This window comes from Phalacrocorax carbo, chromosome 3, assembly GCF_963921805.1.
Source record: "Phalacrocorax carbo chromosome 3, bPhaCar2.1, whole genome shotgun sequence".
In the NCBI taxonomy this organism is placed as follows: Eukaryota; Metazoa; Chordata; class Aves; order Suliformes; family Phalacrocoracidae; genus Phalacrocorax; species Phalacrocorax carbo.
Window position 1 is genome coordinate 26,735,991 of NC_087515.1, and position 15,743 is coordinate 26,751,733.

The 15,743-nt window shown below is 36.0% G+C and overlaps 1 protein-coding gene across 1 annotated transcript in view; it reads right to left on the minus strand.

Annotated features, from left to right (window-relative positions):
• USH2A (usherin) overlaps window positions 1-15,743 on the minus strand; it is a 391,083-nt gene that overhangs the window by 330,911 nt on the left and 44,429 nt on the right. Inside the window, exons 8-10 of the mRNA XM_064446238.1 lie at window positions 15,343-15,436; window positions 6,348-6,543; window positions 5,426-5,556 (exon numbers count right to left, since the gene is read on the minus strand). Of these exons, the coding sequence (XP_064302308.1) occupies window positions 5,426-5,556; window positions 6,348-6,543; window positions 15,343-15,436 (421 nt within the window). The remainder of the gene's footprint in view (window positions 1-5,425; window positions 5,557-6,347; window positions 6,544-15,342; window positions 15,437-15,743) is intronic.

Sequence of the window (15,743 nt, forward strand, 5' to 3'; positions counted from 1 at the left end):
AAATCTAGCTTAACCTGGAAAAAATGGTATCATTGAGAATACTGGTGGCAATTAATATTTAAAGATTTTATTAACCAGGATTTCACCAGGTTTGCACTGGAGATATTACTGAACCTTCCCCTCCTCGCCCCGATCCAAATGCTACCTGTCATTTAAAGAAATAGACTTTAATTATGCTGGTTATAGAAGAGCAGGAAGCAATCTGTTCTCCTGTTGCTTATGCCTAAGAGGCCTGGTTCTGACCCAAACAGTAAGCAGACAGAAACAGCCTGTCTATTAACATGATCATCGCGGTACTAAATCACTTATGGAAAATATCTGTCTAGATTGTTCACTATGAAAATGAGTCTAGCCGAGTATTGCTACCAAGTGGTGGTGTATCTTGGGACCTCATCATTACAATTGTTATTTGATACAGAAAATCACTGATGCTGAGTTGGCATATATCCCTTGTGTCATTTATGATTTACGTATGAAATACACACTAGTCCCATATCCTTGAATGTAAGTAGTTGTAAAAAGTATGCAATTTCCTCCTGCACAAATGATGCACAACATCATTGCCCTTAATCAGGAAGCAGACTACTTGAGATTTCTGAATTTTAGATATACCAAGCAGCTCGCACTGCTTTAGACCGTAGTGGTACCACTCTTTAACTGGGGACACTAACTCATTACATTTAGAGTCACAAATTCAAAGAGGAGCCTGTTCAGGGACGCTCCCAATGCCCAGTTACTAAACTTGTATGACAACTTAAGAAGATATTTAAGTACCCAGGACAAAGGGCGACATACTCCAAAGAATTGTCTTAATTATTGTTTAGGGTACAGCACACCATTTAGCCACAGCACTCTTCTAGTAGATATTCAACAAATACATACCATCGTCTCAGAAATATATATCTTCCAACTAACTTTCAGCCTTTCTGAAAGTTAAAACCATCTTTTTGTCCTTGGATGGCCCTATAATTTCAAATAGCTATTCTTTGGTTTTTGTAATACTAAAAACTTACTGCCAGAAACATAATCAGAAAGTCTCTCCAATTCTGGAGAATTAATATGAGATGTGGCTTGATGCTATTAAATAAAAAAAACTAAAGCTGACACTTTCTAATTTTTTTACCAAAGTTAACTCCTGGTTCTGAAGACCAAAACACATGACAAAAAAAAAAAAACAAACAACCCTTTTGCCATTGGCTGAGTCATTACTAATTTCAATTATTTACTCTCCACCAGGACAGTATCACCTTCCTTTGACCAGCTGGCAATGACCTAAAACTTACACTTTAAGACCCATGAGCGTATTTAGTTCCTGGATGAAATTCTGTCTGTTCATCCTGCCATTGCTGGCTTTGCAATTGATTGAGTCTGAACTTGATGTTCTGCCTTTTTGATATAAACGCTAATCATATACTTCTCACTACCATCTTACTTGATGCAAATCTGGCAAGAATGCCAGCATCAAATTGACAGCAATCTCAGGAAGTGGGAGCAGCAGCAAGGGGGTTGAGGACTTTTAACATAGGTTAATGGTCTGACCACCAAATACCTGAGAGTATTCTCAGTATGCCAGCTTTGGGAACTGAAAATTGAATAAGCAGCAATAATGAAGTTCCTATTCACTCCCCTGCTATCTCTTCCTGTCATCGCATATGATGACTTTCAAAAGTCAGTAGCTTTCTACTACTTCTGCTCAAAATGTAAAATGAAGCGTTTACCCTCTGCCCGTCACACTCCAAAGGGTGGGAATGGACCAAACCTCCAAAATAACCCAACAAGCTATCACAGAAAATCAGTATTCCCATGTTTCAAAACCCATCAGAAATTAAGCCATGGAATTATTTAACATAAAAAGCTCATTTCCCTTTATTTTAGCAATAAGATTAAGGGCCTTCCATGAAGGGAAATCCAGGATTCCAAAGACACACAGTGTTTTATACCATGATTTTTTAAGGGACTCCATTATGGACATGAGCTTTTCATTGACATGTTTGCATCCTTTATATTCCTTATTCTATTTGATGTATCTGTTGATTGAAATGCCCTTAGCTAACTCCTTTACCTATGTTCCTTCCCTTGTAACACACATCCCAGTTATTTATTTATTGACAATCACAATAAATGGGTTGAAAACTGGATAGGTGGAAAAATGAGAACGGGGAAAGCTCATTCTAATTTTATACAAAAGAATTTATCAACTCAGAATTGAAATTATCAGAAATATTCTACTTTGGTTTAAAATACATATGCATACACAACTCTACTATCTAGCTTTTCCATTATGTATAAAAAATTAAATCAAACATTCAAAACTCTGAGAGAAAAATAAATTGAATGGAGCAATATTTAGGAAGTGTACCGAAAGGTGAAATCTGAAGCCTGTTCAAAAGCTTACTTGGCAGCACTGGAATGTGTTTTAATGACTCCTCAGAAAAACAGTAACTAACATTTTGTTCATCTTAGTGCCTTAGAAAGAGTTTTCTTGCAACACGAGACAATACAGCTGCCACCTCGACAGAAGGCAATTAAGTCTTTTCAACTTTGAACAACATTCTCTGCAGTAAAGTACAGCTTCTTTGCACCAATATGATACATATTTATTTGCATGTTCAGAGTAAATTTTTCAAAATCAGCAAAAGCTGAGTAAAGATGCCTAAATTCACTGAGACCAGAATGGCAATTCCAAAGACTAGGTAGAAGCAATAGCATCACTTTCAGCTTTGCCTAGAAACAAATACCCTGGAAAAGAGTGCTTTTATTCAAACCATTATATATGGCATATTATAATAGAATCATGAAAAGACTACAAACTGCTGTGCCTGATTGAATATGTAAGCATTTGTAGAGCAGTCTGGGCAAAAAGCAGCACAGGAAAATGAGTCAAGGATTGTGGTATAAAGGCCAGAAGAAATTAATCTCCAGCTCTCCAAACAGAGCAAGAATGATCACATGAGCAGTACTCTGGCAGAATTTCCTCATGTGTGACCGGTTCAGGAGAAGGGAAAAAGGCAGCCAATTCTTCTTTCACCCTCATAAAACTCAGGCACCTCAAATAATTCATCTGGACTTCCTGATTGTTTGAAATATTTTCTGACAAATGTTCACAAAGTGGATGCGACCAACGTGCATCTTTCCTACACCGGTTAGATGCCAGTAAGAGTCGACAAATTTTATCGGGCTGTAGCAATTCTCTCTCTTGCACCCACCAGTCTCAAGGGAAGACCTCTTTCTGCAGAGGAGTTCTAATGAACTGCTCATGGATGCACTGCTACACCACTCTAAAATCCCACTCCTTACCATAAACCATAAGGTCATAATTCTGAAGTTTTTAATATGTTAGTTCACACTTCAAAATACAAATGAAGTTACACACTGATCTGTAAGTGGGCATGACTGACAGATGTATGAGAACTGAGAACCTATGCAAGGCAGAAGTGTTACACACCTACATGCCTTTCTCACCAAGGGTAGCATGAAATAGGTGAATGGAAGAGGCATAGAGTTCTCATGATCAGTCCAAAGAACTGAGATGGGAGTAACCATGTTTCAGTAAGCTCTTCTACCCATCCTGTAAACTATCTACACTAATAATACTTCATTTGATGAGTAAATATTCTTTCTGTGTGAGTTGTCAGATTAATTTGTGATTTTATGAATTAATTTTGGAACTCTGTACCTCTTGGAAGTTAGTGGCACAACTGGCACATTGGGGAAAGAAAAAATCTTGATGAACTGCAGAAAATGGTAAGTTATGCAATAAAGGTGTATTCTGCCTCATTTTTGGCATATTTCCTTGAAAATCATCATTGTGACGTGACAATTTTCATGAGTAGAGTCCTTATTCCTTACAATTCCATCTTCCACAGGTCAAATTTGGAAACACTTCCTTCAATTATGCCTTCCTACGTCATGTAATTCATTTCAGCCTTTAGTCCCCAGCCTTATTAATCTATTCTTTAATGACTCTTAATCATCTTTCCCTGCTCTGCTTCTTCTGCAGCAGTCAACTGATGCCTTACTGAGCAATCCAGTCTCCCCCATTTTTTCCATTTTATCTCAACGTTCATACTTTCATAATCAAGCTTCATCAATGTTTTGTGTATCTTACTATAAAGCAGTGATTTCCGTAACCTACTCTTCCTCCGATTATTAATCACAGTTAAAGTTGTTTTAGGTTAACATTTCACTGCAAACCAGGACATGCAAATCAGCATTTGCTTTCATTTTTCTTATATCTTAAAAAGTAGCCCTGACATATCTGTGGTTTTCAAGGGCTTTTTTAATTTCTGTGATGTTGGCAAAAAAGTATCATCTTCAGAAGACAGAAAATTATAAATTAATTTTTATTTGTACTACAGGGGATTATTTTAAAAAACACATTGTGCTAAATTTGCATATCACTCAGCATATGCACTGATCCACGAGTCCTGTGAAGGTACACTGTCACAAACTGGGCATGAATTTGTACCACTACAGAACGAAGGATGAAAATACAACAGGATCCACAAAAGCTTACTGTTCAATAAAATGCAATAACAAGAGACATCATATAAAAAATGCTAAAGATTGTTTCATGAAAAAAGTTTGGAAAAAAAGAGATGGGAAATGTGGTAACAAGCTGAAGAAGTTCTACCTCAATTCCCCGTAGAACAAGTTCTACCTTTTAAATGTTTTTAAAATACATTTCAGACAAAAAAAAGCTACTTCTTTCCTATTCCTAACAAAATTTGGATTCTGGCAATGGACAGGACATACATGAATAGAACATGAACCACAACAAATCTTTAATATATGTTCAAACCTTCACTCACTTTTCCTGCTTTTCTTTTTGACGTGCGTGTTTTGAAAGTTAGATTTATTATCAGACTGTCTCTTGCACATCAGTGAGGTCCATAGGCTTAAAAGCACAGCTGATGGTGTTCTCTTTTCAGCCTCACTTTGTGGTGGGTTTGGGTTTGGGGTTTTTAAATGAACTTTATGAATAAAAAGGGAGATCAATACTTGACTTATTACAGGGAAAACTAGCTTCATTTTAGTTCAATTTCAGGCTCAGCTTATTACCTGAATTTTCAAAATACGTTAGTAATTTTAAGACAGTATCAAGATCTTCAAAAATACTCAAAACCTGGATGTTTTAACATTACTGAGTGCACAAGTACCTGTCAGTATCCCAAAACTCCTGTTCACTTCTGAAAATTCATACACCATCTTCTGTTTGCTGCTGACCTAGATGAACTCTTCAACACTACATCTCAAACTGCTTTCTGTGTTTTTTCAGCTTTCAGTCTCTGATGTAAGTCAATTATCGTTTTGAAAAGGCTGAACTTGAGCATTTTCATAAAGTAGTTACCATCTAAATAAACTTTTTGAGATCTTACTGCTGTCTACCTAGCTGATTAAAATGTTTTGTGTTGAGACTACTTACATTATCACACAGGAGGCTCTTATTTTTGGTGCCTGTTGCATAACAGTCACAGGGTTTGCAAACATCAATGGCTGAAAGATCTGCACCTGCTTGTCTGTAATGGAAATCCTTGCACAGCTCACAGTTCCTTCCTGCATGAAAGAAAGGTTATGCATTATGGCTTCCAATTCATTAAAATTAGCTGTATAATTCAAAATTAAAGACTCTATTCCTTTGAGAGAATTCTATAATTTTCAGGATGTCCATTTTAATGCACCTTTCATCTCTACCTGCCAATTTAGTGATCCAGAGCATATGAAACAATGAACCTGTTACAAACTATGTTTTACTCCATTAAACTTCCATCTGTTATATAATACCACACTTATATAAAAGCTGTGCCATGCAAATGCCTATACATTTTTTGGAAAAATTATCATTGAACCTGAAACTTTTCTTTTTTCCCCTTACTAGACAAAGCCAAGAAAACTGAAATAGAAGAGAACTGTTTAAAAAAGTATTCAAATATACTACTTACACAGAATAGAAACCTTTACTCAGTAAGCAAGAAACTGACATAGAGCAAAATTTGACAACATTTTAAATACATTATCTGTTAAAATGGTTTAATTAGAAGGACAATATTCTGGATTTAAATGTTCTAGCATGTGTAATGGAAACAGCTTTGAAACTACACGTTCTAATTATTTAATAGAATGTGTTTTGTATGGAAGATTTTATACAAAATTGGATCAAATTTTAGCAGTATTTTCCTGTAGCTTAAGTAATTGTAACTACAGCGCTATCTGGATAGGTTAAAAATACATATACATGAGAATTTATTGGTATGTCAGCCAACGTACATTACTAATTTCAGCTGATATGAGACTTAGCCAAAAAGTGATTGTAAACCAAACAGTCCATTCTCTTTTGTGTGACTCACCAGCTGTGTTGTGTTGACAGTTATCACACACTCCACCACCACCTCTGTAGTGTTCCTGAGGAAAAGGGTCCATTGCTAAGTCATAGTGGCAGCTTACTGCATGGCTGTAGCATTGACAAGGTTTGCAATTGTAGGCATGAACTTGGTCACCTGGACGAAAAGGCTTGTCATTGTATAATGGCAAACAGCTATCGCACTGAAATAAAAAGAAAAAAAACCCAACCGTTTCTCTACCTTACAAGAACACTATTATACTCTCTATATTCAAGTTTTGTTCTATGTTTTTCCCCATATAAATATTAAAAATACTGTTTTCAGACAAGAAGTGAGAAGGCATATGATGAAATAACAAAACAATCTCTTTTTTAAATCTTTTTAAGTTACTTTAACAACAGATTAAAATCAAGGAAGGTGGGCAGAAGAGTAAAATTTCACGCATTTAGATACCCAACACAAGCTAACGTCCTGAGATTCAGATTTAGTTAAACCTCTAAAGATACAAAATTGTGCCTACTGTGTTTGAAGCATCAAAGACATATTCACCTAATGTATGCATTTGGATGCATTTTAAACAATGCCTGTTATTGTAGTTTGTAGTATTGTAGTAACTAGTTTGTACAGTTACCATTTGACCTTGTGAGTGAAACAAAAGGCCTTGTTTGGCCAAATATGGGATGCTGTACAGAGTATCCAAGATATCAGCACTCTCAATGTGCATTTATCTCTCAAAATTTTCAAGAAAGAAATTTTAAACAATAACCACAAATATTTACACATATTCAACTCTGTCAAGTTATATTTTAAATATGACACCAATGCAATACTAGGATACCAGGTACATTGATTAAATAAACACCTAAACAAACCATCTTTTTTTCTTAAATTCTTTTCAAATTTATGAGATAAAAAGACTAATGATATTCAAGTACATAATTACCTTAAATCCAAACCGGTAAAAATATTTTAAAGTAGTTCAGCAGCATCTCAGAAGCTCATTTTTTATTCGGATGAACTCACAACATAACTTTTTAAGTAGAGATTTGTGAAGAAAGTTTAATTCTAATAACCTTCAGTTCATAAGACCCTACAAAACTTCAAGGAGGAAATTTCTTGTGCCTACTGGTTCATCAATAACTAAAGCCAAAGTGGATTTCTTGAGGTTAATAAACGGAGAGCCTTTTGGACAATTACGTTCTCTTTATGGTGAAAAATTCAAGCAGTCTTTATTAAATTGTCTCAAAGAATGGCACATGGTGGCACTGGAGAGATGTTTGTTTAGAAGAATTTTTTTAATTTAACTGGCATTACTAAAAGTCCATTCCCAAAATACTGGTGCTTGCTGGATCTAAGAAACAAAATATATCGCAATTATAATTTCCACCTTTCAGAAGGAAATGAAATGTTTCAAAATTCAGTCGCTTCTGTAAAGTGTGCGGGCAATTTCTTTCTTCTTAAGTTCCAGAAGTGTGCTCATCTTTCTTCATGTCTACTATTCCAAGCACTATTAAAATTATTTAGGTCCAGTGTGCCTGCATCACTTGTACTCTGATCATTAGGAAGCTATACTGACGTTTCTAAACTGTTTCACTCACAGTTGATGCTGGGAAAGCATGAACTTTGGGTAAAATGAGAAACTGGATTAGAAAACATAAGTTTAAGATAGTCCAAGAATTGCGGAACAATTGCAACTTATAACAGAAGCAACTTGGGAGAGAAAATGAAAGCCCAAGAATTTATCTGCTGAAATTTAGTTTTAATAAAAGTAACATCAAGAGAGAAGATAATAATAGTCACTGCACCTTTCTGCAATCTGTTCAAAACAAAACAACAAAAAAACACATCACCACCGCAGTGACAGAAAAATAAAGTTTCAGGATGAAAATTAGCAAGGCTTTACTTGAGACCTTGAACTCTAACCATTGCTTATCAGAAGAATCACTACCTAATTATGATTAGCCCAGTTTAAGTAGACCAAGGGGAACGCCTTGACTCTAACTGTTTCACAGCTTAAACTTATTCAAGTCCTTCCCTCATTCACATCCATCTTTCCTCTAGTCACTTCTTTTGTCTCTATGTTGAGTAAAATCAGCATTATGCAGCAACATGAGAAAAGAGTGTTCATTCAGGCATTGCACAATTTGGGAAGGGTAAGAAAGAAATGGGAGCTCCCAGCCAAACCATCCCAATGATGCAGCTTCCTTCTCGCAGCTCATCTACAGAAATATGTCCTCCTTGAAAGGAAAACAGCACAGGAATAGCTACCAACCTGCCAGCCCTGAATTCCCATTTGTGCACGACCAGCCACACAGCAGCTGAGAACATTTGGTCATTTGATTTTAGATTTAATCTTAGATCATTTACTTATGCACACCTGTGCTTGCACTGATTGTTAAATGATCAAAGGACTGGGAAGCCTGCCATATAAGGATAGGCTGGGAGAACTGCGTTTGTTCAGCCTTGAGAAAAGGAGGCTTAGGGGGGATCTCATCACCATGTACCATTACTTAAGGGGTAGCTACAAAGAAGATGGAGACTCCGTTTTTACACAGAGTCATGTGGAGAGGACAAGGGTGAATGGACACAAGTTGCTCTTGGGGAGATTCCAATTGGACACAAGAGGAAAATTTTTCACAGTGAGGACAGTCAACCATTGGAATAATCTCCCCAGGGAAGTGGTTGACTCAGCCATGTTAGACACCTTCAAGAGTTGTCTGAACAGGGTGCTGGACCATCTTGTCTAGACTGTGCTCTTCCTAGAAAGGTTGGCCTAGATGATCCCTGAGGTCCCTTCCAACCTGCGACTCTGTGACACACAAGCACTAAGGAGTAAGAGAGGAAAAAGATGGCATGTGATTACACAGCACAGAGCCTCTTTGAACTACCATGTCTCTTGTTCTGTAACTTTTAAAACTTTGACAAAACTTTTTAAAAGCCTTGGCAAAAAAAGTGTCATTCAAAAGTTGGCAAAAACTGTGAAACAATTGCTGTTCTAGCAGCTGTCACACCTGTATGCACTAAAAATGTGCACTGGGGCCCTACCTCATCCTGCCAAGTTTGTCACACCTTTAGTAGGTTAAGAACTGCATTTAACTTTCAGACCTACTTCATTTAGCTTTCACTTTTGGTAGCATGATGGGGCATATATGGCAATCTTCAGGTCTTCATTCACCAAATGTAAACTCTGCATTTGTCCAAAGCATGATTATTGAGATTTTCAAAGGTATTGAGAGATCCAGGTTTTGATACTTGGCTACCACATGTAAAATGGATAGGTAAATTCTCAAAAAGCCTTTGACAAATCTGGACAAGGCCTAGCAGTAGATTTACAAAGAATGTTAATCCTTGACAAAACAAGCCTTCGTCCATAACCATAAAACCCACAAACATGCAGATGTCCTTATTCTCAGTTACATCTAGGCCCTTCAGAAAGCACATTAAATAGATGGGTTTCCTTACGCACAGTAACAAACATGTCCTCTTGGTATATACTATCTGAACCACTGACCTTCTGTGAAAACAGTTTTTTGAGGAAACTTTACACAGAGACAGATAGTCAAAATACCTAGCTCATCTTTGATATGGTATCATCTTGGCCCACTTCACTAGTCTATTATGATTAAAACTTATTTCCAATAATGAATTCAGAAAATTTTTTTACTGAAATTATTCTTAAAAACTTACCTTCTTAAAATTCCTGAATCTAGCACACTTATGAAAAGATCACCAGTGACTTCAACCTAAGCCTTTATGTACCAAGTTCCTTATTAGTCACTAAGAATGCTGAGGACAGTGCCTCTTAAGAAACAGTCAACAAATATTTAAAGAAATACTTCGGAAGGCAATGGTTACAATACTTTAAGACTTGCAGTAAGTCATGATCAACTAGAACCTTCTGCTCCAACGCTTTTTAAATATCCCGCTGCTTGCCTCTGGGTGGCATCCTTTTATTTTAATGTGTTATTATGTAGAATTTATTCCTTGTTTTTTTTCTTTTCCTAACCTGCACAGGAGTTCCCACCTCACACCCATCAGTCAAAGTTCAGTTGCAATAACCAGTGTACATATATACCTATAATACATATATTATTCATAAGATTCTATAATATACCTATGTCATTAACAGTACAGATTTAGAAATCTGCTGAAGTGATATCAAGATGAGAATGCCACCTTATCAGACATTTTGAAATGCTGTCTTGTCTTTGAAAAATTCCATTATTTGTATCGCCCAACCATGTGTATTTATGCTGCCCTGTAAGTATTGTCTATAATAGGATAAACACATACTATTTCTTCCTTCCTACAAGATCCCAGTCTATACCCAAATCGACAGTATCTTTTCATTCCATTTAGCTTCATTACCCAAATAAATATGGCTTCTAGGCAATATCTATGCCAGTGTAGCTTAGCCCAACTCCAAAGACAGTCGTCTTATTTTCTCCATGGCTTTAACTCAGCACCCTCACTACCCCATTTGACTATCTATCAAGACCACATGTTAGCAGAGCTTTGAACCATGTCTGCCTTTTGTGAACTCCCCAAAGACCAAAGAACTTTTAAACTCAAAAGCCAGGTTTTATTAGGGAAGACATTAAAAAAAAAAAGCTAGGACACTCAAAGTGACTCCAGTGACTAAGGAAGAACCACCAAAATGAAGAGCATTTTATGGGGTTCCATTGTAACACTCCACATACCTTAAAAGGATGCAACATAATTTTAGAAACTAAACACAGATGTAACAGATGGTTTACAAACACCATATGCCAAACAGCATTCTAAGAAAAGATACTACTGCTGCTTTGCACTGGCAAAGTGACTGATAAAGAACCTGACTGGCAAAGAACATATGATCTACCGTTCTGAATGTCAGATTTTAATAATGAGACACAATTGAGATCTCAAACACTAGCACAGATGTTGCCAGGTAGCATAAGATATACTTCTACTGAACTCCTCTTTCATTTATGCTTTTTTTTGGTGAAGTTACTTGAAGTCACACTAAGTCCTACAAAATCATCAGAGTGTATGCAACCACACCAATTCTGACAATCAGGTTGCTCAGTAAATTAATTCGCACTTACATTCCCGGGATTAAAATTCAAAGTTATTTTCAAATCAGACACCTACTCCATCTAACTCATTTAGACTCCAACCCCGTAGGACTTCCGAAAAATACAAGACAGGGGAAGGTATGTTTTGCAGCTGATGATTTCAGCATGTGTTCTGTTTTTCCAAAGCTCTGACTTGCTCAGGATATTAAATTGTAAGAGATCTTTTGTTTATTTGTCCCTCTTTCTACCTTGTCTATTTGGATAAGCCTTTGAATTCCATTCTCCTGTAACATTATGGAGTGCTGTAGCCTCAGTTACTTGGTATTCTAGGGCTAATTTCACTCTTCTGAGGAAGCTATTGCATGGGATTTTTTATTTCAATAATAGCATTATTGGGGTAAAAAGAAAAAATCAGTTGGCTAATCACTTGGGCACTTATATGAAATATATGAAAAATCACAGAAATTCAATAAATATATGTGGCACTATGATTCACAACAGCTCCTTCCAACAACCAGTGTTGCACCAGCCCAGTTGTGCCTCAGTTTTCTTTCACATTAAATGAAATAAATATCCTGCACAGTGGGTTAACTACTGAAAACCATTTTCAGACTAGAACATCCTGAACTTCTGAGAGGTACCAATGACAACCATACCACTAGTTGCCATCTGCCTACCTCTTAAGTAAAACTTACAAATGTCAGATCAAAACGTCTAAGGGATAATGACCACTTCACAATTCCTTGAGCATGTCATCACCGTTGCAACAAATCGGAAGGTATCTGAGAATGCAACAAGTGCTTTCAGTATTTCAGCAATGCTTGTACACAAATTGGTTTAGAAACCTGGGTCTTTGCACTGTGAAATTACACCAGTTTTCCAGGGATGGATTCATGGACAAACACGTAACTTCCACAGATACGTCAAAACTTATCTCAAATTTTCAGGCAGGTAAGACTACTGAACTAGGTACCTTTCTGCTTGCTGTGTCCTGAAACCCCAGTCAACCATCTACGTGCTTGATTTTCTTTCTTTTTATTCTGATATAGTCAGCCTTCCCCTAGGCCTATCCTCTCGATACACAAAGTATGGCACAGAGCCTACAAAAAAGTGTATTTTTGGCTAGCTTGCTCGCTTCTGCAAGCTAGAAGTCTTTGTTACTAAGTAAGTGACCACTTATGACAGTTAATATTTACAGCTCCTCAGGTACTATGTAACATTAATTCTAACATCTAACATGATGATACAGATTGATATTTAACTAAGATTTAGACAGATTCTTCTGTAACAACATAAAAAGTCTTGTTTATCCAATTCTTGGTAAATCAGCAATGCCATATCCAGTTTTCAGATAGCAGATGTTTAAGACCATTATTTGCACAAAAAACTCTGAAGACCTGAAGCTGGTTTTGTACCTAGTCACGCTCTCACTTCCATTCATACCCTCTCAAGGGATTATCAGAGTTGCTTTGGTTATTTTAAATTCTATTTTCTATTATTATTTCTATAATTATTCCTGTATATTTTGCTATTACCTTTCTCTACTAAGTTCTGTATGACTGATTTAAAGGAGGCTCTGAAGTTGCAAGGTAAGGCTGACCTTGTTTGATTGTCTTTTTTCATGGGCCGTTTCCAGTTTTTCACGTGACATCACACAAAGCTTTTGAACATACTATTACTCATGTCTATAAATTAGTCATTGCATATAAACATTACCAAAATCTGAACTCTACTCTTGGTGCCTCGGTTTCCATTTGTAAAAGGCAGAGCTATTTCTCAAAACAGGACACAAGGCATTTACAGAACAATTTGTAAATGAAGCAGCTGAACATTTTTTTCGTAAGATGAGAGACAAGTTCTGTGAGGATTTATTTCTTCTTCTTTCTTAATCTGGCTGCTTAACATCTGCAAGTCCTTCTTAAGCATTCCCTTCTTCACATCATCTCAAATTTCATAGCAACATATTTCCCCATCAAAACAGATCTCAGAGGGGAAAAAGAAAAAAAAGAAATTCCATGAAATAGTGATGCAAACAACTAAACCAAGATTTCCATTCCAAGTGAATTACCTAAATTTTTTGTTTCTGGTATTGCTTTGCTGTGCAACAGCCATCCAGATGTATACGCCAGATAAATTCAAGAAGGGTATTTTAGTTGTATTAAGTGTAAATGTGACAAGGACGTACTCTGCCATATGTTAAGAGTTTGTCAAGCGATCTTCGATTTCTGGTCCATGATACTCAAAAAAACCCCAAAACTAAAATGCTCCTTATACACCCTCAGCTGGGGTGACTTACTCACTGCTAGTACAGGACAGAAGCATAAAAACACTGTTTGTTGACAGTGCAATTTCTTCTAAAATTTTGCCCCTTCTCCCCAGAAAAAGATTATATTTGGGAAGTTCCCTCATCAAATGCTTAACCAAATCCAAATTAATTAAAAAAAAAAAAAACCCACAACAAAAAAAAAGCCCAATTCCATGGGCTTCATTGAATGATGAATCAAGCTTTATCAATGCAAATGACAGTAAAAAATCAGGATGGATTTTGGCTTTGCATTTCAGGTGTTTGCCCTACAAAAAAAAATCAAAAACTTTACACTGTTACACGTGTACAATTTCACGTAAAACCTTGATAAAATTCAAAGCAGTTAGTGATATATTTGCAAATATTACTTCTATTTTATTACTACTTCTATTGTATTTCATATTTAGTAGATACTGACATGGTCATTAAAGAATGAGGAAAATAATTAAATACCATCCTTATTCTACTCTGAATGAATACAGTTAATTCAAGCATTTCAATTATAGTTACAATGCATATATGCCAAATCAAAAACATGAGACTCACTGGAACAACCCATTAACATTGACAGAAAATATCTGATAAGGCAGATACCTCATTAAAATATATTTGGTTTGTTTTCACAAGGTAGCATAAGTCTTGCAAGAGTGCTTGGTGAACTTCCAGATCTTATTAAATATTTATAATTAATCCTTACAAAGTAACATTTCACAATGTGTGTTCTAATTAAAGGGACATTGTCAGTTTTAATTTTTTTTTCTAATTTGACCCATCTAAAAACTTCAAATTTCTGTTCAAATCCCATTTAGACTGTATATCCTACACTTCTGCTTAAAGAACTAGAAAACTTAGATCCCCTATGAAATTTTACAAAGATCTTTCACATGATCGAATGCACTCAGGTTAATGCTTCTTGCTCTGTTCTAGCAAGCATAGACCGCTTGGGGTTTTTTTGATGTGAGATTAGTCTCCCCTTCGCTACTGGTGCTGCTATTCCGTAACCTCTTCTTAATTTTTAGAAAGCCTATTTCTAAGAGCCATAAATGTAGAAAGGAATACAACACATACTCATGACAGCAGTCTAATGTTCAGTGGGACTCTGAGATTCGTTTCTTCAATGTAACTCATTCTTTCTCAGCCTCAACTTCTTTTTTTTTTTGGTTTTTTTTTTTTAAATAAGTAAGTAATCTAGGGACAGAATCTTTTCCATTATTCTATGCTCTCCTCTACATGTTTCTCTAGAAGACCTTGACTTATACCAGACATTCCCATTTTGGTTCTCCCATGGCTGAGAATTATAAAACTAGTAAGAAAACTAGTATTTTTGCAACTTGGTAGGTTTCAACTACACCCTACACTTCACAAAATCCCTCTTTACTGAGAAATGCTGTTATTAAGGGCAGAGCAAAACAATGATAAAGTATTTTCTGGATTGTATCCAGATTTTAGAATGTGGCGTTTTAATTCCAAGAAACTTAACCTTTTTTTGTGTCCTTATTTAATACAAACCCTGCTATGGAAAGTTTCCCTAGAAAAGCTAGGACAACACTAATACACATACACACACTCCTTCCCAGGACTAAAATCCCAATTTTGAGGCTGTTCATAGGTGATGTTGATAGACAAAGGAGGTACTAACGTTATTTCCTTCTGTATAACTTTCCTTGACACACAGGCACCTATATGGTTCCACAGCTGCATCGCAATTATCAGCATGGCCATGACAATTACACCTGAAAGAACAACGAGTAGTGAAGAAAAAATTAAAACATGGAAACACATCTGTCCAACAATACATAACACGGTCACAAAGATAATTCTGTGTATTACATAGTCTGTTCCTTTATTAAGCAAAGATAAAGTTTTCACGTGCAGTAACCTGCAAAAGACTACTTCACTCAACATATTTTTAAGTATCAATAATTACTTTCCAAGCAAATAAATCCAGCATATAGTAAAGCTACTGTTACCTTATATAATATGTAATTAAAACTATATTTCAGTATATATGTAAAACTTATTTAATTAATGGAAATTATT